Genomic DNA, 26,322 nt, shown 5'->3' with positions numbered 1-26,322 from the left:
TTAACTACTGCACTATCGTTGAGTCATTTAAAATCATATGCTGGCTACATTTCAACTAAGTCCTTGAGCTTAAAAAATTAGTTACTGCAACTAAACGGAGTAGTTATTATGACTGAATCTAAGAAGAATGTCCTCAAGTACAATGCCAGTCATCGTAGCGTGCGAGCGTGGTTAGGTGGTTAGGTTATCGGTTTGCGAATGTTAGGGTCGTGCGTTCAATCCCCGGCGTTTGGGGATTTTTCTCCGTTAGGTGTATAAGAATTTAATATATAAATTATATATGAACAAAAATAGGTAAGAGAAAATATAAAAAAATGGACCTCAATAATAATAAAAAACAAATAAATAATTTCATTTTACTACTTTAAATAGTTAATTTAACTATTTTTTACAGTTGTTACAACTACAATTTGTTACGGGCGCCTATAGGAACTATGAAAATTTAGTTACTGCAACTAAATGAAGCAGTTAGTATGACTAACAACAAATAGTTAAGATAACTGTTTTAGTAGTTAAATTTACTGTAAAAATGGTATTTATTACTACATTTTACAGTTAGACTAACTATTCTGTCATAGTTCATTTTACTAAATAATGTTACGGGCGCCTATGGGAACTACAGGAAATAGTAAAAAAGTAGTCAAATTTACCATATTTTTTTTTGTGTGTAGATAAAAAATATTTAAGTAAATATAAATAATAAAAATATAACAAATAAAGGATTGTGTTAGAAAACAATGTAGATAGTGACGCTTTAAATAGGAAAGTGGACCGACAAAGCAATTTCAAACGTACTATATATCTACCACATACTAGTGCACTTTTCATGTATTCTCCATAATTTTCGATAAAAAATGTGCACTATCTACAGTTTTATTAATAAATAATTAAAATTAATCATTTTTTTGCACCAATGAAAAGAGCGTGTTTTAATTAGTCAAGAACATAAGTTTGTTTACAAAATTTTTAATTTTATTAAGAGATCCAGATGCAAACGCGTTTCCTTCAATATCTCCGATTGAGCTAAAATGTAGATATTAGTGTCTTTTTTAAAAAGGACGGCAGCATAGCCCATAGCTTTTAACCTAACTTTTGAGGTTATGATCAAAATATGACCCAAATTTGAAGATTTGATTAAAATTTTTATAAAGATTGAAATTTTTATTTATTGTTTATATGTAGAAAGTTAAGGTGTTAATTAACATTAAAAAAATCTACGCTACGTACGTATTTTTGCCATCACGTTCGTAAAGAACAATTTATATTATACTATACAAGTTAAACGACGTGAAGTTTCTCCATAAATGTGACGCAGAGAGACCAAGATGTGTGGTCTCCAATTAATTTGTAAAGCAATGGAACATTTCATATATATATATATATATATATATATATATATATATTGGTCATGCCAGCTGCAAAAGCAGCATTGCTGAGATTCGAGAAGGTTGAATTAAATTATAAGATAAAAACATTTGCGTTCCTTCTCACACCTGCCGGCAAAAATCACATATAATGACACAATTCCCTTTGTACTGGAAACTTAAAATTACGATGTTGTAAATATAAATTACAAGGTACCAGATTGTATTTTTGCATGTTGCACCTGAAGGTCGATTATGTTAATCAATTTAGACTTTCACTTTTATTTTCACACTTTGAATTTTTTATTTTTATTTTCAGTTTGACTTTTATTTCGACTTTGACGGTTTTTTAATTTCACATTCATTCTGACTTTGACTTTTATTTTCACTTCCATTCTGACTTTCACTTTAATTTTCACATTATCGGTTTTTATTTTCACTTTCACATCCAAAAGATAAATTAAATCGAACGATAGAAAAATGAAAAATCTTCTAAAGTGGAAATTAAAAAAAAGGTGAAATGAAAATCTTTAAAAGTGAAATTAAAAGGAAAAGTAGAAGTAAAATTACAAAATAGAATTGTAAAATAATTCAAAATTTAACCTACAGAATAAGAGAATATAAAAGTGATAACCATACGTCTCAAGGAAAAATAAAGTGGAATTTAACCGTCTCCACACAGTAATTCAAAAATTGTTCGAGTCTTAAATTCATCAGAAAAAGATTTATTAAGTAGAAAATATTTTCCGATTAAGAAAACAAAATTAAGTATTCCTCGTTTCCATACGAAATCCATATATAGCTAAGATCGAGATAAATTTTTATTTATCGTTCTACACAAATCATAAAAGCACACAAGAATGACTTACTATCAACTTTGATAATCTCTCCATTCAAAGAAGAATCACACAATTATTTTCAATTTAAATATAATTTTTTTCCAGCTCGATAGTAAAAGATAAGTTAAAAATTCCCCCATTCTATAGAATGATAATTGCGATTAATTTCAAGCATGGAGAAAAAAAACAATCATTCTCTTCACGCTTTTGATCATGGGAGCTGTTCGGAAATAAATGAAGCAAACATGGAAGTCACGATCGGACCTCGAGAATGATTTTTGATGATTACCCACAACAAACAAACCGCACAATGCTGGTGAAGCTTTTCACGCGTTGTTTAATTTTCTAGTCCACCACGTAAACAATGAATGGTCTGACAGACTGTGTATAGGGGATTATAAGAAAAAAAAATGATTTCGAACGATGACTTTTCATTTTACAGTTCCTCCCATTAAAACACGTACCGCGCGTTCGAACCCTAGGAAGTTCACAATCGAGCGTCACTGACGCGCCGTCAGAGTAATCAACGTAAATTTTCTTTGTACTTTTTATAAAGCCGGCAACGATTTTATAAAAATTTTTGTTCAATTTAATGAAAGTTTTTTATTTTTTAAAATATGATTTTCCGGACAACTTTTCTTAAACTTAAAAAATTGATATAATAATAGTTTGAAAATCTTTTTGAAATATTGGTACTGAAATTATTTTTGACAGTAACATATAATTTCGTTATGAAAATAATAGGAGCTAATAATATAATTAATGCAATTTGCTGCCGCCAACAATTATTAATAGAGTGTCAGTTTCTTGAATATGTCAAAGGAAACAGTTTTAAGCGATTCGACGGTTGGATTATTCAATTAAATTGACATTTCACCGTCTCGTGCTTCATAGGATGGAAAATATGCGTGACCACAAAGTGGAGATGCCGAGGCATTATTTCCGACCTGACTCAGCGCTTCGTCTTGCTCGATTATCGCGCACTGCTTGCACGCACAGTTTCTCATTAATCTTTTTCTGCTGTAATTAATGTCTGACGGTTTTGTACGAGTGACTGTTGAACAGTAGGAGACCCCGCGAAAGCGAGGATGACTCGCTAAAACTTGGGCGGTCGGGTCGTTTCTATATACATAAAAAGCAATGTCCTTCCGTTTTGTATTATTACTAGATCAAACGAATCGCACTTTCAAATCCGTTAAGCGATATTTTATTTATAAAAGAGAAAACTATTTGCAATAACTATTCATTACTATTCATAAAATATTTTTTTTTTAATATTTGGTTTGGTTTTGGTTTGGTTTTGTTTAATACCAAACCAAAACAAAACCAAACCAAAACCAAACCAAATATTAAAAAAAAAATATTTTATGAATAGTAATGAATAGTTATTGCACCTTTAATGTCAAAATTAGCCACTGCGCAGGACATGCGCAATACGATCACCAATCACCTACCGCTACTCCCCTCTCTTTTCCATCGGTTCTCAGGAAAGAATCGCAAATTATATTACCGTAAATTATTTCAAGATTTAAATCTCAATGCGAAATAAATATAAAATGAAAAAGTATCTTAAAAGAATTGATGTGCGTTGGGAAAAATTTACGAGACATTTTTTAATGTGTTTTATAGAGAAAAGGGTGTTCAGAATGCGTAATCTCAGTTGGTCGTTATAAAACCATAAACTGGTGAACGGCTTTCTTAGTCGCTCTTTAGGACCCAGACTGAAGGCAAAGAGGCGTTTTTATTGAGGAGATTTCATTGCTATTTGCCCGAGTGCGATATTGAGGTCTTCTTGAAAGTTACTGCCATTCGAAATATACCGACTGTGTGACATTACCTTGACTCGATATCTTTTATTGCGTGCCAAGAAAAGGACTTCTCCTTTAATGTCGACAATAAATATAACCGTACAGCATATATATATCTCAGGTATTACACTTATTTATCGAATCAAAACTATAACAGGGTTCCTACAGAAATCCGAATTTAAAATTCCATACCTTTTCCATGATTTCCAGGTCAAATTTTTAGGAAATTCCAGTGGAATTTTAAATTCAATTTCGACGTCGTATAATATGTGGACGTCCACATGAAAAGGGCCCATATTGTCGGTTCCAGTTTTCGAGATAATCGCAATTTAGTAATTTTGGAGCAAAATCTTAATTTTTTTATATTTTTTATTATCATTCTACATGTTTTGTCAAGTCGAATAATGCGGTTTTCATTAGTTTATCGATAATTTAACTGTTTGATTTCATTGGTTCTTTAGAAAAATGATAAGGGCCCTTTTTGTCGGTCATTTGCAAAATTAATCCGTATTTTAAAAATGGAGGTGTGGAAAATTTAAAACCTCTTGATTTTTTATCTTTAAGGTGTCCTGGACTGTAAACAATTGTTATCTGAATAACTTTTCAGAAGAACCAGAGATATTGATGTTAGAGTCTTTTTTTCGTAATTGTCGAAATGAAAATTTGGATATTGCGTCAATTTTTTCACAATAGAGACTGTCAAAAAATTTTAAATAAGTTTAATATCTATTCTTTTTCTTCAAATGACACAATAAAATTGTATCTAATCATTAATATTGTAAAAAAATGGTTTTTTAATAGAAAAACTGTCCTTTTTATAAAAGGGCCCATATTGTCGGTTTTTCGTTATTTTCAAAATTAAGAGGGGGGGGGATGGTTTTAAAAATTTAAAACCTGTTGGTTTTTTGTCTTCAAGGTGCCCTGGATTGTAAACAATTGTTATCTGAATAACTTCCCAGAAGAACCAGAGATACAACAATTAGTTTGTATCGCAATCTTTAATTCCGTTTTTCTCGAAATGAGGCCTTTGGCGTTCTAAACTTTGAAATTCCGTAACTCAGCGAATTTTTAACTAAAAAAGTTCTAAGACCACTCAAAATTTTCCAAATTTTGCCAGGAATACACCCATATAGATAACTCCAATAGTGCCAAAATAGGCCCTTTTCATGTGGACGTCCACATATATATTATATCTTAAAATTTCTAATTGAATTTCTACTGAAGAGAAAAAATGGAAAACAGGAAAAATTTAGAAACTTTTAAAAATTCCAGCCCTTTTCCATGATTTCCCTGATTTTCAGAAGCCTTTTAAAAATTCCATACCATTTCCATAATTTCCAGATTCTGTAGGAACCCTGTTATAACCAATAAGACAGTATAATGTTACAAAAAATAATAAAGTAAAATTACTCTAAATTGGACCTACCCTAATTTAATCGACTTGAAAACTAAAAAAAAAAAATTGTGTAAGGTATTTTTTTACTGATGGAGTTGAGAATAGCCCCACTTAATTTTGAAAATTAAATTTCAAAGTTGAATATCCTTTTTTGTTTAAAACTGACATAAAATTTTGAAAAACTATAAGAGTGACAATAACAATGTGGTAGTTGAAACTTTATAAAAATATATTAAACTTTAAAGTTTGTAACAAAATGGAATTTAATCAAGTCAGCAAGTATATAATTGTGTTCAGCGATCGTTCTCCTATAATTTTATGTTATTTAGAACGTTATAGAATGGCTTTTGTAGTCTTGATACAATAAATAGTGAAAAGCTGCATTTTGGACATTTCAGAAATAGCGGTCCTAAGTGGGCCACCACTTTTTTTCGCTTGAATATAAGAAAGAAACGCATATTCTTCTCAGTTACGCGCAGAATATTGATACATAATAAATCAATAATTAATCCTTTAAAAATAAACAACGTTTCCAACTACTGTAGAAATATCGGTCACCCTTAAATATGTTAAAAAACCACCCCTAAAAAAAAAAAAAAAAAACTCGAAATGTCATGGACTAAGATTCTATAATGTTTTTGTTAAAAAGTTATACCTACCAATACCAAATAAGCAACTATTGTTACATCCACCATTAACTTAACAACCTTTAATCATGATCAGAAACCATCCCTATATCATCCCTAAAAAAATTACCTCCAAAGTTACAAATTAAAAACCAAATTATTTTGCTATTTATGACACTTTAAATAAATATTTGATATGGTGCTAATCAATTTATTTCAAACAATAAAGAAAAAACATAAAATATTCAAACCTTGAAGGTAAAGTCTTTGGTTGTCCAATCAATAAAGATCAGGGCTAAGGAATCCAACCACTGAAGGTAAGATACATTGTTTTCCAATCAATGAAGATCAGGGTTATCAGGTCCAACCACAGAAGGTAAGAAACATTGTTGACCAATCAATGAAGATCAGGGATATCAGGTCCAACCACTGAAGGTAAGATACATTGTTGTTTAATAAATGAAGATCAGGGTTATCAGGTCCAACCACTGAAGGTAAGAAACATTGTTGACCAATCAATGAAGAACAGGGTTATGGGATCCAACCACTGAAGATAAGAAACATTGTTGACCAGTCAATGAAGATCAGGGTTATGGGATCCAACCACTAAAGGTAAGAAACATTGTTGACCAATCATTGAAGATCAGGGTTATCAGGTCCAACAACTGAAGGTAACATACATTATTGTCCAATCAATGAAGATCAGGGTTATCAGGTTTAACCACTGAAGGTAAGAAACATTGTTGTCTAATGAGTGGTTGGACCTGATAACCCTGATCTTCATTGATTGGTCAACAATGTTTCTTACCTTCAGTGGTTGGATCTGTTAACCTTGATCTCCATTGATTGGACAACAATGTTTCTTACCTTTAGTGGTTAGACCTAATAACCCTGATCTTCAATGATTGGTCAACAATGTTTCTTACCTTTAGTGGTTGGATCCCATAACCCTGATCTTCATTGACTGGTCAACAATGTTTCTTACCTTCAGTGGTTGGATCCCATAACCCTGATCTTCATTGATTGGTCAACAATGTATCTTACCTTTAGTGGTTGGACCTGAATCCCTGATCTTCATTGATTGGTCAACAATGTTTCTTACCTTCAGTGGTTGGATCTGTTAACCTTGATCTTCATTGATTGGACAACAATGTTTCTTACCTTTAGTGGTTAGACCTAATTACCCTGATCTTCATTGACTGGTCAACAATGTTTCTTACCTTCAGTGGTTGGATCCCATAACCCTGATCTTCATTGATTGGTCAACAATGTATCTTACCTTCAGTGGTTGGACCTGATATCCCTGATATTCATTGATTGGTCAACAATGTTTCTTACCTTCTGTGGTTGGACCTGATAACCCTGATCTTCATTGATTGGACAACAATGTATCTTACCTTCAGTGGTTTGATCCCTTAGCCCTGATCTTTATTGATTGGACAAGCAAAGACTTTACCTTCAAGGTTTGAATATTTTATGTGTTTTCTTTATTGATTAATATAAATTGATTATCACCATATTAAATATTTATTTAAAGTGTCATTTGGTGATTAAAGGTGCAAAAATAAATAAGTAGCTGAAACTCGATTAAACTAAAAAATTGCTTTTATTTTAAAAATTTGTTTCGAGAATTATGCTTGTGCTCTGGACGGAAGCGCAAAAGATACTGACTAATCTATGCAATTGAAAAAAGGGACTTGTAGAGGTAAAAATGTGACTCATCCTGTACTACCTACGTACAGAGCCCAAAAAGTTTGCAAGTCTGAACGTGCAACGAGTTGAATAACAAGGTAATAAAAAAAGGGTCTCAGGTATTTACCTGAAAGCGAAAAAGTGTACAAAACTGTTAAAAGTAAGAAAGTTAGAAAAGTTTAGAATATTCCGTCCAGAATACAAAGATCACAAAAAATATTAATTTATTATAAACAACAAACATAAAACCTAATGTGTATACATTAATTTGTATGTGTGTGTGTTGTGTATTTGTTTGTGAACTATGTTATATATGTATATATATATATATATATACATATATATATATATATATCAATTTAAATTTCACAAAAAATATTAAATTTCATGAATAAATAAACAAATAGTTTTTAATTTTTATGTATGTGTAAGTGTGAGTATGTGAAAACAGTAGCCACAGTACCTTTCAGTTGACGATGGAATCTTTCCACCATTCCATTGGCTGCAGGATGGTAGGCAGTAGTTCGATAGTGAGTCCCACCTGTCAGTTGATTCAGCTCACGGAACAGATGTGACTCGAATTGTCGTCCTTGATCAGATGTGATTCTTAGTGGCGTTCCAAATCTTGCCACCCAAGGAGTGTAAAAAGCTCGTGCCACGGTTGCTGCTTCTTGATCTTCCATCGGAATTGCTTCAGGCCAACGAGAAAATCTGTCAACACAGGTCAAACAATACCTGTATCCTTCAGACATTGGCATGATCACAATGTCAATATGGACATGTTCCAATCTCGAAGATAAGAGTTGAAAGGTTCCTGGTGTGGTGATGACATGTCTCGTAACTTTTGAGCGTTGACACTGTAGAGAGTTACGAGCCCATTCTCGGCAATCCTTTTTAACCGACGGCCAAGTGTAACGCTGTGTTACCATCTTCACTGTCGTGTTAATTCCAGGATGTGAGAGTCCATGAACACTGTCAAATACTCTTTAACGCAGAGCTTCCGGAACGAATGGGCGTGCAGCTGGCGTGGATACGTCACATACTATTGACACGTCAGATTCCGGAATTTTAATCAATTTTAATTCCAATCCAGTCGAAGAATCTGTTGCCATCTTCTTCAGTTGTTGATCATCCTTCTTGGCGGTCTCAAGCATCTTCAGGTCCAAAGCTGGCTCAATTTATGCAATCCGGGAGAGAGCATCAGCAACAACATTTTCCTCATCACTGATATGTTGAATATCAGTGGAAAACTGTCCGATAAAATCAAGATATCTGAACTGTCGAAGAGTACATTGTTTGTTCTTTTTCTTAAATGCGAATGTGATTTGCTTGTGGTCCGTAAAGATGATAAAATTCCGTCCTTCTACCATATGTCGAAAGTACTTCACAGCTCCATATATGGCCAATAATTCTCGATTGTACACAGAGTATTTTCGTTCAGCAGTGCTAAGTTTCCTTGAAAGAAATGCAAGAGGAGACTATTCGTCGTCAACTCTTTGTTGAAGTGCAGCACCAATAGCAAAGTCCGAAGCGTCACAAAATATTGCCAGAGGAACGTCATATATTGAATGAGCAAGAAGTGCAGTTTGAGCAAGGCTAGATTTACTTTTAATGAATGCATTTTCAGCGCCTCGAGTCCATTTTACCGGCACTTTTCCTTTAACATTGCCTTGCAACAACTCGTTTAAAGGTGCTTTAATTTTCGCCGCCTCAGGTATGAATCTCCTGTAGAAATTCAACATACCTAAGTATTTACGAACTTGTTTCACTGTTTCTGGTTTTGGATAAGTTTGAATTGCTTATACCTTATCAGGTAAAGGTTGAGAACCACTGCCACTGACAAGATATCCCAAAAATTTCACTGCACTTTGTCCGAAAACACATTTCGAGGTATTAATAACCACTCCGCATTTTCCGTAAACGCGTATAAAGAATTTATAAATGTTCTATATGCTCTTGTTCCTATGATGATGTCATCAATGTAGACAAAACAAAAATCTAAACCACGAAGCACTTCATCGATAAAACGCTAAAATGTTTGTGCCGCATTCCGCAAACCGAAAGTCATATAAGGAAACTCAAATATACCGAACGGAGTTGTAATGGCTGTTTTACAAATGTCCTCTTCGGCAACCGGAATTTGGTGAAACGCTTTCATAAGATCTATCACTGAAAATATAGATTTTCCGGCAAGATTATGCGTAAAATCTTGTATATGACGCACAGGGTAACAATCAGGTTCCGTCACCGCGTTAAGACCTCGATAATCGCCACACGGTCTCCACTCTTCATCAGGCTTGGGAACCATGTGTAGTGGTGATGCCCATCGAGCTTTCGATGGTCTTGCAATACCGAGCTTTAAATAATTTTCGAATTCCTTTTTCGCGGCTCTTTGTCGGTCCGGGGCTAAACGTCGCGGTTTTTGCACTACCGGAGGTCCATCTCGCGTTTTTATGTAATGAACTGTACCGTGTGTTGCTGTAACCCTTCCGTCAGGTCTTGTAATTTCCGGGAATTTTTCCAAAAGCTCATGGTACACACTACACCCAGAAACACTGTTAACACTAAATATTTTACCATTGACCGCTTTTCCTTCTGCTGCGAGCTTTGTCACTGAATCAATTAATTTTCGACTTTTAACATCTACCAACAACTCGTAGTGTGCCAAAAAATCGACGCTGATAATCGGTTTGGTCACGTCCGCGACAACGAATCTCCACGGATAGTCACGTCTCAGTCCCAAATTTTGATTAATGTTAGTGGTACCGTAGGTTGCAATAGTTGTCCCGTTTGCCGCGGAAAGTTCGTAAGAAGACTTTTCTCGCGACTGACGGAGTAACGCGCGAGGAAACACGCATAAATCCGCACCAGTGTCCACTAAAAATTGCATGTTTGTCGCTGAATCACGGATAAAAATACGGCGCGACGTGGTTGGGCAAAGGTCGTCTGTCGCCATTAACGACTGGCCGTTTCGTTTCCCGGTTTGTACGAACATGGCGTCGTACATTTTGTCGCTTTATCACCGAAACGGTTGTGATATTAACAAACACCATTTGACTCACTTCTTCCGCGAGATTGTGACTGACCGCGAGAATGAGATCTACCGCGATTACCGGACCGATTATTGTCTCTTTTATTCTGAATTTCAGCGATTTGTGCTTGCATTATGCCCATTTTTTCAGTCATTGTAGTCACAACTTGTTCAAATTTTTGTAATAACAGGTCGAGAGACGCACTATTTATTGCAGCTTCTGAAACCGAAGGGCGATTTCGCGAACTCACGTCGATAATTGAATCGGCTAATTCTGCGAGCTTGTCTAATGCAAGCTCTTGTTGCGCGGCTAAAATTGCTTGCACATTGTGTGGAAGGCGATGGATCCACAATGTTCTGAGCATTGTGTCTCGTACAGTTGCACCAGCGAGTGCTTGCAAATGTCGTGGAAATTGTGTAGGCTTTCTATAGCCTATTTCTTCTGATTCTAGTAATCTACGCGTTTTCTCCTCCTGCGATGCACTTAACCGTTTAATAATTTGTTTCTTTAATTTAGTGTACGGATTTGTCTTAGGAATCGCAACAATCATATCGCGCACTTCCACTGCGACATTCGGATCTAAGGCGTTCGCGACGCATGTATATTTTTCACTTTCACTTGTCACTTGAGATACGGCAAAACGCTGTTCCACCATGGAAAACCATAATTCTGGATCAGAATAAATAAAACTCGGGAGCTTCACATTTAAATTTGAACGAAATAATGCACTTTGTAATGCGGCATTGAACGTTTCACTATTATCACTTCCGTTCGCTATTTTGATTTTTTTAGTCAAGAAATCTGAATATTATATTGAAATAAAATGCGCTTTTAATGACACCATAAAAGAAAAATCACGTCGGGGTCACCACTTTGGTGATTAAAGGTGCAAAAATAAATAAGTAGCTGAAACTCGATTAAACTAAAAAATTGCTTTTATTTTGAGAATTTGTTTCGAGAATTATGCTTGTGCTCTGGACGGAAGCGCAAAAGGTACTGACTAATCTATGCAATTGAAAAAAGGGACTTGTAGAGGTAAAAATGTGACTCACAATGTACTACCTACGTACAGAGCCCAAAAAGTTTGCAAGTCTGAACGTGCAACGAGTTGAATAACAAGGTAATAAAAAAAGGGTCTCAGGTATTTACCTGAAAGCGAAAAAGTGTACAAAACTGTTAAAAGTAAGAAAGTTAGAAAAGTTTAGAATATTCCGTCCAGAATACAAAAATCACAAAAAATATTAATTTATTATAAACAACAAACATAAAACCTAATGTGTATACATTAATTTGTATGTGTGTGTGTTGTGTATTTGTTTGTGAACTATGTTATATATGTATATGCATATATGTATATATATATATATATATATATCCATTTATAGAATCAATTTAAATTTAACAAAAAATATTAAATTTCATAAATAAATAAACAAATTGTTTTTAATTTTTATGTATGTGTAAGTGTGGGTATGTGAAAACAGTAGCCACAGTCATAAATAGCAAAATAACTTGGTTTTTAATTTGTAACTTCGGAGGTAATTTTTTTAGGGATGATATAGGGATGGTTTGTGATCATGATTAAAGGTTGTTGAGTTAATGGTGGATGTAACAATAGTTGCTTATTTGTTATTGGTAGGTATAACTCTTTAACAAAAACATTAGAATCTTAGTCCATGACATTTCGAATTTTTTTCCGTTTTTGGTTGTTTAGGGTGGTTTTTTAACATATTCAGGGGTGGCCGATATTTCTACAGCAGTGGTTAGCGTTGTTTATTTTTAAAGGATTAATTATTGCTTTGTTATCTATCAATATATTTACGTTTTATACCTTTTTGGGGTTTTGTCATAAGGGTTCATGTATGAAAGGGTAGTTTTTTATACTGCAAGGGTCGTAATCGTGATTTAAATTATGCGGTTGCTATTACTTATTTTATTAAATTATAGTGTAAACATTTCTTATTTACAAAATTTTTTTCACATTTTACTGTTTTTTATTGAAAACGGTATCTCTGAGTTAAGGGTGGTTTTTCAACCCTTTCCCCAAGGTATAGAACTTTCTAAGGGTAATTTTTGGATTCAGCAGGTCAAAATCTATAAAAACATATACTTCTTTTACAATCCCCTTTGGGGGCAAATTTTGACCATTTCTCAGCATCGTTCTTTATTTATTTTTAGTAGTGGATGGCTGCGTGGTGGAGACTGGCGTTTTTGTAGTATGTCTTTTCTATTGTTTTTTGTTTTTGTTTAATTCATAGGTTACACTTTCTCGGTCTTTCTTGTGATAAAAAACACAAAAAAGATAAACAAAACATAAATGAAAACAAACAAAAATAATAATAGGTGTCCAACTTAGGACCACTGTACATTTTTAAAAGTTTCAAATTCTTACGTTAATAAAAAAAATTAATTAAAAAATCAACAGAACCTCTTATTACAACATTAAATAAAAGAACTAGCGCACACACTCATTTAGAAAATTTTAATTATTTATCTCTTGTAGCTGCTCTCGAAAAAACAAGAAAAATTAAATTTTTTTTGTCGTAAACAATATTATTGTCCTCACAATGCGTAGAAGAATCTTAGATAATAATTAGGTCCATAAATTATATCATGGTTTATCAATATATCACACCACGAAATTATAGATTCGTCCAGTATACCATCTCTGAGAAACGCAGAGTGGCCAACTTAGGCCAGCAAAAAGTAGTAACAAATTAGCTATTGAAAAATTAAACTTGAAGACCAAAAAAACTCTTCATAAAACTGACTAAAATTCCATTCTACATATTTTCCAGACTTTTTCGTAATTTTCTTTAAAAATATTTAATTCTTTCTTATCCTGCTAATAAATTCAATTCCTGCAACGAATTTTATTATTCATGAAAGAATTTAAATATTTATAAAAATAATTTAATTCTTGCGAAGGATTATATAAAAATTTTTTTAAATAATTGAATTCTGTTTGAAAATTTAATGAAAATAGATATGTACCTATTGAAAATCATTAAATTGCGAAAAGTTTTGAAAAATAATTAAATTTTACAAAGAATTCTATTAAAATTTAATAAAAAATAATAACAATAATAATAATTAATTAATTGTAATAATAATTACAATAATAATTGAATGTCTGTGTGGTATTTTATTAAATTTTTTCGTAAATAATTGAATTCTTAAAAAGCATTTCATTATTTATGAAAATAATTGATTCCTAAAAAGCATTTTATTATTTATGAAAATAATTGAATTCTTGCGAACGATTTTATTAGAATTTTTAAAAATAATTGCATTTCCAGAAATAAATTAATAAATTTACTTTTAAAAATAATTGAATTTCCAAAAAGAAGTTTATTACAGTGGAACCTCGATTATCCGAACTAACCTAGGCAAGGCCGGGTACGGATAATCGAAAGTTCGGATTTTAATTTTTTTTATATAATTATAAAGTAAAAAAATGGACAGTTGAATTAGGGTCAATTGGGTTGAATGTAAACGGAATATCTATTTTCACGAAAAACATTAGTTTTGTTAAAAGGTAAAACGGACAAATTTCTTTTGCATGAACTTGTTACTAGAGTACGCTAGAAAAATTTTATGAGGTACAAAAAAATATTGATGCATACCTGAATCGACTGTTTACATTTACCCCGAGATTTTGAAATTTTCCTAAAATTCGGGGTTAATGTAAACACCACTGTAGTTAAGCGAGGTTTAAGAAACAAGTTATTTCAAGTATACTACTGTTTTAAGGGATGGAAAAACTGAAAAAAAATTCTTCGTAGATGTGTAGTAGGGGGAAGTCCCCTAACGCCGGACGGCACCTAGTGCCGGAGACTTCTAGTTCTTCAACAAATGACAAATCATCGGATTAAAAAATTGTCAAAAAAGTCGCGGAAGAACGTAATAATAAAGAATCAGAGTGCTCGGTTTGTCAATAACGCGAATGACCACGATGAGAGCACTAAATTGTTTTTTTAGCGAGAAGACGTTGTATCGTATAAATTTCAAAGTGCGATTACTACTATAGTTTTGTGCTTACGTGTTTATTTCAACTTGCATTAGAGAGGGTTTAACTATAATTCCAAGACTGTAAAAGTTTTTTTAAATTTCTTAACGGTGTTAGTATAAAATAACATAATTTTGAGGATTGCTTGTCCACTAGTACCGGACACAAGGAATTCCCCTAGTACCGGACAGTTAAAAAATTGGTTTTTGTAGGTAAACTCAGCCAATAAGTGAATAGTTAAGTCACTTTTGTTTTATTTGAATATATTAGACAGGAATATTCGTTGAACCAATTATACACTTAATGTGAATGTGTTTTTGGTAAGATGCACTGTAAAATTTATATAATAAATAAAAAAGGAAAAATTTTTTTTTTCTAAAGTTGGTGATTTTATTTTACAATATCTTCGGCAATAACACTTCATTTAATACAGCAAGAATACAGTCTTTGATGTCCGGTACTAGAGGGGACAATTTCAAAATTGTAGTATTTCGATACCAAAACTAAATTAAACTTAAAAAAAAGTTTATCAAAATATTCTAGTTTTGTTAATTGATTTTGGTGTTATATATTGCAGAGTTAATTAATTCATAAATAAAGTCATATTTTTTGAAGTAGTTTTAATTTTATTGCATGAAAACCTTAGGTGTCCGGTACTAGGGGACTTCCCCCTAAATCAACCAGTTGACTGATAATGTATTATATAAAATAAACAATCAACCATTACAAAATTAGTAGTGTAAAAACTTGAATTACTTGTGTTGGGAATTGTAATTCGCGCTCTTACGACATTTTTACTTAGAACTTTAATATTCAGATTCAGTGTGGCGCTTTAATCGCCTTTCTTTTACTTTCACCAAGAAGACTAGAGACAGGAGGACTAACTGCAGTAGTGGGGGTAGGACAAATATAGGGGGATTATGAAGGCGTGGTTAGATTGCGCCAAGTATCGTGTTTTGATTCTGCACTTACACTCACACACGCGTGTCACGTATTCAAATATATAATGTAAGAGTGTTGAGATGTGCAGAACCGAAAACAAGATATTTGGCGCAATCTAACTACGCCTTCAGAACCCCCCTAATACTGACTCACTGCTGTGAGTGAGAAAACAGCCGAGTTAGCCCTCCTGTCTCTAGTCTTCTTGACTTTCACTTAAAACACTCACACAATAAAAGAATCTTTCAATCAGTTCATTCATTCACTTCGTGTTTAATTACATTCCTTGTAATTTGTTAATTTGAATATACATTTAATAAATACTTTCTTTCGATAAATTCGTCTACACTCACTCGCACACCTTAACAGGTTATGGGCCCAGTGGACGAAATTGACAAATATCGGTAAAGTAATAAAAGTGTTTATGGTTCGCAAATCGCCATAGAGACACGCCGTGATCATTCGAATATTCTCGGTTGCATCCTCGCGTATATTTTTCGGTATCGTCTCTTTTTGTAACGAAAAGTGAACCGCAAGAATTGTTCGTGCAGTGCTACATCGGGTTTTCGGACATGTAATCATTCGCAACGATTTCTATTCATGAAAATAATCTCGCGATCTATTTTACGTGGAACGGGACATTAGCCGCCATCACGATTGTTCGCGTCGGTCACACACACACGCATACAAGTTTTCGAAAATGGCTCAAGCTCAAAATAATTCGTTTACCCCCATGCGAATCGAACTCCTTTCCAAGGATAATTATGAAACATGGAAGATTCAAGTAGAGGCCCTCTTAGTGAAAAGTGGATCCTGGGCATACGTCGCTGGTGACAAAGAAAAACCCGCCGTTACAGGAGAGGGAGACGCGCGGCAAGTCGCGCAACAAGCGCTCGAAAAATGGAATCTGGAAGATCGAATAGCAAAATCTGACTTGATTCTATCAATTAGTTCTTCTCAATTAAAACATATCAGAAATTGCGTAACATCGAACGAAGTGTGGACTAAACTCGAAACAATATACGCGTCTCAAGGTCCCACAAGAAAAGCCACCTTATTGGAACAATTGTTACTGCTCAAAATGCGTGAAAGTGACGATGTGCAAGACTTTCTATCGCGTTTTATGAGTATAGTGGACAATTTGCAACAAATGAAAGTGGACGTTAACGGTGAACTCTTGACAATCATGATGCTTCACAGCTTACCGGAAAGCTACAATAATTTCTGTTGTGCTATAAAGTCTCGCGATTTCTTGTCTAGTGTGGACAATTTAATGGCTAAAATAATCGAAGAGAATTTTGCTAGGGAGCGTAAAAGTAAAGATTCTAGTTGTGCTATGTACGTGAAACATCGACAATCAAATCCAAAAGGATCTTTCAAGAATAACACCGGAAGTGACAATCGAAATTCAAATTCCTACCAACGAAGTGATTTAAAGTGCGATTTTTGTGGAAAAACTAATCACAAGACAGCCAAGTGTTTCAAACGAAAAAGGTCCTTAAATCAAAAGGCAAATTCAGTCGAGGACGCGTTTTTAGTTCGCGAAATTCCAAGTGCTTCGTCATTTAATGTTGTGACAGGTGAAAAATGGTGCCTCGATAGCGGTTCGACATCACATATTTGCAAAGACCCTAAACTCTTTCTGAATTCTCGCGAAACCAATAGTGGAGTGAAATTAGCAAGTGACGCAGTCGCAAAAGTCACCGCCAAGGGTGAAGTGCGTATGACAGTTTCAAATGGAAAAGAGGATAAATCCTTCTTGTAACAAAATACTCTGTATGTGCCGTCTCTGCGTACAAATTTACTATCGGTCGCTAAAATTGTCGATAAGGGTTACAGTGTTGTCTTTGATCGGACGTGCGCGCAAATTAAAGATAAAAACGAAAATGTAAAATTACTCGCGAAACATCAAGGCGATTTATTTCTCGTGGACAGTGAGCCGAACATCGCAAGTGTTGTCGAAAACGCAAAAAGTGAAAGTGGCCGAACGTAAAAATCGGACCTTGATAGAATTGGCTCGGTGTATACTTGCGGAATCTGGACTGCCACAATCATTCTGGGGTGAAGCGGTATCGACTGGTTGTTATTTGCGGAATAGATGCATCACCAAACTTTTGAATATGAAAACTCCTTTCGAAATGTTGACAGGAAAACGTCCAGATGTCAGGCATCTTCGACGATTCGTCACCAAGGTCTATTTTCTGAACAATACTTCCAACAAAGATAAATTGAAACCAAAAGGAATCGAAGGAATTTTTGTCGGATACTCAACGACAGCGAAAGCGTACCGAGTTTGGGATTCAGCTGTAAAGAAGATACGAATAACTCGCGATCTACGATTTATGGACGAGTTCTCAACAATCAGTGTTCAAGAGGATTCAACATCCACACCGGATATAGAATTTCTCAATAATCAAAAGGCGAATTCGGATGTCGATCTTCGAATCAACAATGATCCCGTCAACGCGGAGCCAATCGAACAATTCATTCCTCTAGCTGAAAACATCGCAAAACGAGGACGTGGACGACCAACAATTATCAGAACCGGCAAACCTGGAAGACCTACAAAAGGATATCACACTCGGCGTGAAGATGATCGCCCCGAATCACCGGAACCCCGTGAACCTGACGTCAGCAACGAATCAAGCGACGAAGAATTTCACGGTTGGGACTCGGACAACGACGCCTGACTGCCTGTGAAATTTCGATACAAGACGCTCTGTCAGGTCCAGATAGCCAGGATTGGGAGGATTCAATATACCAAGAAATTAAGAGTCTGATCTCAAACAAAACTTTCGACTTGGTTGATCGACCAACAAACGAAAAGGTCATAAAATGTCGAACTGTGCTGCGAAATAAGCTTGGATGGAACAGCCGGATTTACTCGAGAAAATGCTGAAGAGGATGACCGCGGAAAACTCGAATCCAGAAATTTCAAAGACAGCCAAAGTCTTTCTCGACAAATTGGATGAATCACCGAAAGTGTGCAAACTCAACAGGGCTATTTACGGTCTTCGACAAGCAGGACGTCAGTGGTATACGAAGCTGGACGCCATTCTCCGGAACATCGGTTTTGTGCCAACTTCTTCGGATCCGTGCGTGTACGTCGATAAAGACACTCTGACTTTTCTCGTCGTCTACGTCGACGATATCTTGCTATTTTCGAACGATCGAACCAGGGAGAGAAAAATAATACAAAAACTCTCTGAAGAATTCAAGGTAAAAGATCTCGGCGAAGCTCGATACTTTTTAGGCCTGGAAGTGCAACGAAATCAAAAGAACATCACCCTATCTCAAGCTGGATATATAAAAGAGATCTTGAAAAGATTCGGGATGAGTGACTGCAAGCCGGTCAGCACACCACTCACAGTAGGCGCAAAATTCGTCAACGATGCCAACGACGACGCAGAATCACAGACGTTTCCATTTCGAGAGCTAGTTGGAGCTCTAATGTATGCAGCCTTGGGAACTCGACCGGATATCATGCACACCGTCAGCGTACTCGCTCAGTACAGCAGCAACCCGAGAAGGGAACACTGGACAGCAGCAAAACGCGTGTTACGCTATCTCCAGGGAACAATCGATTTAGCTCTAAAATTCGAAGGGAATGATGATCATCTGACCTGCTGCGTGGATGCCGATTGGGCAAATTGCAACCTCGACAGACGATCATTTACAGGTTCTACCTTCGTCTTCAACGGAGCCGCCGTGTCCTGGGAATCTCGCAAACAGCGCACTGTTGCGCTCTCATCCACCGAGGCGGAATACATGGCGATCAGCGACGCGACAAAGGAAGCCATGCATCTCATCAGCTTCCTCAATGATTTGGGATTTCCTGATATTGCTCGTGTAAATATCTATAACGACAACCAGGGAGCTGGAAAGCTTGCGGAGAATCCTGTTCACCACTCACGTTCCAAACACATAGACGTGAGACATCACTTTATACGACAAGCGCTGAAGGAAAAACCCATCGAATTGCACTGCCTTCCTACAGAACGAATGATTGCCGATGTGCTCACAAAAAGTTTACCCGGACCAAGACACATGGAGTGCATATCTGGATTTGGACTATCGTCAAGAAAATTGCTCCAGAGTGCATCTTAAGGGAGAGTGTTGGAAATTGTAATTCGCGCTCTTACGACATTTTTACTCAGAACTTTAATATTCAGATTCAGTGTGGCGCTTTAATCGCCTTTCTTTTACTTTCACTTAAAACACTCACACAATAAAAGAATCTTTCAATCAGTTCATTCATTCACTTCGTGTTTAATTACATTCCTTGTAATTTGTTAATTTGAATATACATTTAATAAATACTTTCTTTCGATAAATTCGTCTACACTCACTCGCACACCCTAACAACTTGAACAAATTTTAATAAATTTTCATTCAACTTGGTAAAAAGAAGTTTTTTTTTATTTTGCTGAATAAAAATCTAAAATCGAATTTTTAAATTTCAAAATGGTAGATCCAATATGGCGGTCAAACATAAAATATTGTTAAAAATTGATCAAATTTGCTTGAATCTGGCTACTCGGGGGTTTTTAAGGTCGCTGAATACGAATTTGAAGTCAAATTTTAAATTTTCAAAATGGCGGATGAATCTAAAAATATTTTTAAAAATTGATCAAATTTTCAAAAAAAAAATTTTTTTTATCAAATTTTTTTTTTCAAAGAGGATCTAATTTCCTTTACTATGTAATTTTACATTGTCAAATTAATGAAATTGTGAAATAGAAGCAAATTTATTCAATTATTTTCTTTTAAAATGTAGTTCAAGTTCTGTTTACATTTACCCCGAGTTTTCGAATTCTCGGGGTAAATGTAAACACTTAAATATTTATTAACTAAATTGACGAAAATCAAAAATCAAAGTCATTTTTTGTTAGGGCATTAATAATGAAGAATTACATATTTTTGTTTGATTTTTTAATTTATTTTTATGCAAATGCGAGTCAAAATACTGAAACAGTAAAATTTTGATATTCAATCTTTTTTGCATTAAAAGATAACTTACACTATGGCATTGCCAATTGTCAAAATAAAATGTTGGCAATACTCAGAACATCTTGTAGGTGAGCTGAGGTAAAAATATTGACGTCGTACTTATTTTTAAATTTGTAAATTTAGCTGAAACATCTACTGTTTACATTTACCCCTTGTTTACATTTACCCTAAATGAGCCTATATATATTTCAATTAATCCATTTTTTTAAATATACATAAGTATATATACGTAAATATATATTAATAAAACATGGAATTCAGAATTTTTAAAGATTTTTCTGGGACAAATTTCGTTATTTTCCTTTGAAAGATTCGGGAGGCCAAAAAAAAGTTCGGATAAAATGATTTTCGGTTCGGATGACAGAGGTTCGGATAATCGAGGTTCCACTGTACTTTAAAAAATAATTGAATTCTTATGATGAATATTGTTATTTATGGAAATAATTAAATTTTGCAAAGAATTTTTTTAAAATGTCTCAAAATAATTGAATTTTTGGGAATAATTTTGTCGGCATAATTGAATTCTTTCGAAGAATAATAATTCTTAAATAATTTAATTCTTGGGAAGAATTTTATTAAAATCTAAAAGAATAATTAAATTATTTCAAAAAAATTTAATTAAAATTGTATTCAAAATATAATTGATTTCACTCGAACAATCCTTTCTTAAAAAAGACATGGAGTGGAAAGGTCGAATGTATCGAAAAGTATCGAAGTAAAGAATGGGCAATGAGAATGTAAAATCTTAATAGAAGGGTGTTTTTAAAATTGTTTGTACATGTGAAGGTGGCGCTGCAGTCGTATGTTATTTAAAAAGAGCGCGAATATATAAATTTTATTTTTGTTAAGAGAAAGTACTCATAATAAATCTTATTTTGCATTGTCAAAAAAAAACGTCAACATTTCAAATATAAATAAGCAAATTATTAACTGAAAAAATTTGAATATTATTATTAATGAAATAATGGACTTGGACAATGGACATATAAAAAATTAAAAACTAGCACCGTAGACGGCCGCTTGCGGCCGTCGGAGGAGCTAGTTTTATTAAAATATTTAAAAATAATTGAATTCCTGTGAAAAATTCTAATATTTTTGAAAATAATTGAATAGTGGCTAAGAATTTCATTAAAATTTTCACAAAGAATTGAATTCCTCAGAAGAATTTTATTATTTATGAAAATAATTGAATTCTTTATAAGAATTTTATTAACATTGTTTTAAATAATTAATTTTTTCGATATGTAATAAATATTATGAAAATTTTATTTTAAATAATTGAATTCTTGTGAAAATAATTGAATTTTTCGATTAATTAATTTAAAAAGAAACAGAAATAGTAGCTTTTAGTGGCTGAAATACAAAAAAGTACCCAAATAATAGCATAACTTAAAAAAAGTATTAAATAATAGGTTTTAGTAGATAAGTGCGAAGCCTGTTATTGGGAAATATTTTCCCACAAATTTCGGGGAATATTCAATAAATTATTGAAAAAAAATTTTTCCTAAGACTTTTGGTCAATATTTAAAAAATAGTTGGACTAAAAGTTGGTTGGTTGGTTGGTTGGTTGGTTGGTTGGTTACTAAAAGTTTGGAGAATATTCAAAAAAATGTTGAGAAAAAATTTTCCCCACAACTTTTTAGGAAATATTCACAAAACTATTAGGAAAAATTTTAAAGAATTATATTCAACAATTTATTTTAGGGAAAATTTTGTCTTAAAACTTGTGGGGAATATTCACAAAAAGTATAGTGTCTTTTTCGTCAACATGACTCTTTGGGAATTTTACCCAAAAAATTTTTTACAGTGTGGGTGCGGATAACTTAAAACAAATTTGCCATTTGAAAATGTTTCCAATAAAGAAATTAATTTCAAAAAAATTGTCATCGAAATAAAATCAATCATCTTCATCATCTATAAGACAAAGAGAATTAATGGTATTTTCAAGCATAAATTCCTGTTTGCGATCAAGTTTTTTTTACGACTTGGAAGTAATTCCGTGGCCTTGATGAGAACGTGAAAGACGCGGAACAATGCAAATCAATTATTAACAACGATGGCTTGTAGCGAGAAAAGTGCACAGGATGTTGCCTCAAAAAGTCATAGCACGGTCTCTTTTGTCTGTCAGTTGAGCTAAAATGCTTGATTTTGTAACAACTTCAGCGTAGCAGAAAAAAAATGATTAATCATTTCATTGTAACGGACTGTTGAAACGTCAGCCATTTCTGTATAATACCCTTGATTAATTAGTTTTTCAATGACGCGGTATATCTTTAGTTAACTATACACAGGTATATATCTTTTTTTACAAACATATTGATACGAAAAGTAAGAAAATGACTTGATAAAAACGCAAATTTTGAATTATTCGAACCTCCAAAAAGAATATAAGAATTTTTGTAATTCGAGAACATAAAGAATATCATTAAATAATGCTTTTTTACAGTGTATATACGATTTTCCAAGATTATAGTTATGATCCTAATGAAGGGAGAGCATTGGAAAAAAACACGCGGGAGTAATTTAAAGCTATGAAATTGAAAATTCCAAGATCCACATGATCGTCTGATTATAAGTAACTGGTAAGTGTAATAATGGATATGCGTAAGAACGGAATATACGAAGATAGGTCGTTAAGCTGTCTTTAAGTTTGCAACGTTATACGCGATGATTACGAAAAGTTTTCACCGACACAAGATTTAAAAATGCAGGTTTGACGATGGGCCTCAAGATCGATGAGCTCACGTGCAAAAGAAGTAACGAGAAAAAAAGATAAAAAAAGAAAATATATACTCAAGTTGCTGGAGAAAAAAAATTCCAAGAATGTTTTCTTCCATAAACCTTGTTGGCCATATCGGAAGGCCGCAAGATCGATGATTTATTATGACCCTACACTAATTCTATAATCTGCAAATAATGAAGGTCATTATTGTAATGCTTGTCTTCGGTCAGGATGATTCGTGTTGGTCAAAAAACCTGTGATCACTCCCGACATCCCCGACGACGCCGCATGATTGCACGTTTATATGATTCCTGTTATTTTCAATCATTACAGTTCGTTCCTCCACCCTCTAACCCATGCGAGCTCCTTGCAGCACCCAATCAAAAGGGTAATGCTCGTAATCAAGAGGAAAATAATGGGCTTAAAACCTTGTGTCTTTGCCTTTTATTCCCTTTTTTCTTCCCTTGTATATGGTTTGCCCTTTTAAAAAATATCCATCCAAATAGGCTGTATGAGCCAGAAACAAGGGTATCATATTAACAACCATTTGGCATTTCGAATTTGCTTTCTTGATTGCTAGCCTTTCTTCGTTTCCTGTTCATTTATAGGGTTCTACAACCATTTTCTCAAGGATGCTCAATAATTCTGTATTTATTAACTTCCCATATGCATATACTGGTTTCAAAATGTTATTAAAGTCGAGGAAGTTAAATTAATGTTATAAACGTCATCCGCAATAACATAAAATCAAATTGTTACCAGGGATAAAAGAACTAAAATATTCTGATTTTTAGTCTACTTTTCAGAATATTAATAAAATATTATAGTGAAATGAAGTATAACAGAACTAGGGATATGAACTAATTATCATCATGGCACCGATTCTTCCCACCAACGGACTTTTCAGACCAGTTTTATGATTACTGGGTTATTTGCAATTGGCAAAAGGATTTACCAAAAAAAAAATAACCTCATCATCACGATTCGGGTTAGTTGAAGGCCAACCCTCTTTTTCTATCCCGAGGCGGACTAAAACACCGTGATTAGACAAATCTCGTTAGGTTGGTGTAATTTTCAACACCGCTCGATAAAAATCACCCGGATTCTCAGAACTTCTAACGAGCCGCAGAACACTATTATTACGCCTTCCAGTAAAATATCTTGTGCCTGCTTGTAGTGCAAATTTTCTTTTGTACCCCACGTCTTTTATATATATGTCCTTCGATAGTATATATATATATATATATATATATATATATATATATATAGCAATCACAAACGTATGTCTATACTTCTTTATAATATACAAAAGAGAAACATTGCGTGGACGCGCAAGTGTTCCAAGTGATTGGAAAAGTAAGCATCCATTTCTCGGAATTTATATATACTCTTCTGTATAATTATACATGAAACAAGTTGGAAAATAACATAGGATTTGTTTAAACGTAACATATAGATATGTTCAAAAATGATAGACTCCACAGTTATTAAAAAAAGAGCCAACATAAGATAACAATTTCGCAGTAAAATATTAAAATATGATTATACACTTTACAATCATATATTGTACCACATTTTAGATCTATAAGTCAAAAATTGTTAAAATTTTGGGGCTTTATTTAAACTTTTGTGCTAACAAATCAATTATTTTTATGGCATATAGCACATGAAAAAGTCACATTTTTAATTTTCCATTTTTTCCACAAGTCAATTTCAGAACTTCACTGTAAAAACAAAGTCTTCCTTTAAGCCAGAAATTTGTCTTTTTTCAAGGTGTAAACGGAAGTAGACCATATTGGCTGAATGTCAGTAATGATTAGAAGTTTAAAAAGAATACTCCCCAATTGATACAAGTGAGGTGTTAAATGAACTGAAATTCAACTGTAAGCTAGTAAGAAGACTAAAATTCAGCCAAACCATCTAGCTAAATTTCAGCCTTCTTACAAGCTTACAGTTGAATTTCAGTTTATTTAACACCTTACTTGTATCAATTGGGGAGTCTTCCGTTTACACCTTGAAAAAAGACAAATTTCGAGCTTAAAGGCGGTGTCAAAGTCGATGCGATTTTTCCATTGAAGCTCAATGCAAAAATCCAATCGACTTTGACACCGCCTTAAAGAAAGACTTTGTTTTTACAGTGTATGTTCATATTCTTGAATTTTATTAAAATAAACATATGTCACATTTAATTATTTCTTATAACAAACAACAATTATTAAAACTATCAGTGGAAATTTCTCTCTTTAAGATAAAGAATTAAATGCTAATGCACATATATATTAGGTGAAATTAAGATTATAAACTGTTTAGAAACTTGTTTATAATCGAATTAAAATATTAACATACTAATAAAACTAAACTTTCTGTCTAAGATTCACCAATTATAAATATAATTTATGGACTTATATATTATTAATAAAACACGAGTCAAAAGTAAACCGGCGACGCGACGCGCTATTCAGACTTTTCACGTTTGCAAATTGCGTCCCTTGTGACGTCACAATCAACTTTTTCAGCCTCGCCAGACTTACAGTCAGCTGTTAGCGTACTTTATTAGAAGTTAATTTCATCCAACTTTTTATTAATACCATTGGATCTGAAATTAAGTCCGGTGTATTACAAATAAATTACAAACTGAGTTTTATTTAAGTAAGAGTACAACTAACTTTAATTTTCAGTTAGTTTTTATGATTAAATAAAGTTGATAGCTTAAGATAAGTCAAAAATTAAAACTAGCCACCATTAAATTTAAGACTTTGTTTTTACTGTGTTGTTTAATAAGAACATTTTTGTAGCTTCTTTTTGCTCCAAAAGATCATAAAAAGTAATAAATAATCATTTGACAACAATATCAGTCGCGTTTCTAATTATGGCACTTCTACAAT

At 33.5% G+C, this 26,322-nt stretch overlaps 1 protein-coding gene across 1 annotated transcript; it reads right to left on the bottom strand.

Annotated features, from left to right (window-relative positions):
- Positions 1-9,754: 9,754 nt before the first annotated feature.
- LOC122510558 lies at positions 9,755-16,287 on the bottom strand. Its single transcript, XM_043625315.1, has 3 exons — positions 16,059-16,287; positions 10,788-11,531; positions 9,755-10,602 (listed from the first exon to the last, which is right to left on the bottom strand). The coding sequence occupies exons 1-3, from the start codon at positions 16,285-16,287 to the stop codon at positions 9,755-9,757; spliced, it is 1,821 nt and encodes a 606-aa protein (XP_043481250.1).
- Between the last annotated feature and the right edge of the window lie 10,035 nt (positions 16,288-26,322).

The sequence above is a fragment of the Leptopilina heterotoma genome, unplaced genomic scaffold (assembly GCF_015476425.1).
Source record: "Leptopilina heterotoma isolate Lh14 unplaced genomic scaffold, ASM1547642v1 Lhet_70, whole genome shotgun sequence".
Taxonomy (NCBI): Eukaryota; Metazoa; Arthropoda; class Insecta; order Hymenoptera; family Figitidae; genus Leptopilina; species Leptopilina heterotoma.
The sequence above is the reverse complement of the archived record's forward strand: the minus strand, read 5'-3'. Positions and strand labels throughout refer to the sequence as shown.

Coding starts and splice junctions, on each gene's coding strand:
- LOC122510558 (XM_043625315.1), bottom strand. CDS start 16,287: ATGATTACATGTCCGAAAACCCGATGTAGCACTGCACGAACAATTCTT. Junction 11,532..16,058: donor TAACCTGTTAAGGTGTGCGA/GTGAGTGTAGAC, acceptor AAATCAAAATAG/CGAACGGAAGTGATAATAGT. Junction 10,603..10,787: donor GTCACAATCTCGCGGAAGAA/GTGAGTCAAATG, acceptor TGCAATTTTTAG/TGGACACTGGTGCGGATTTA.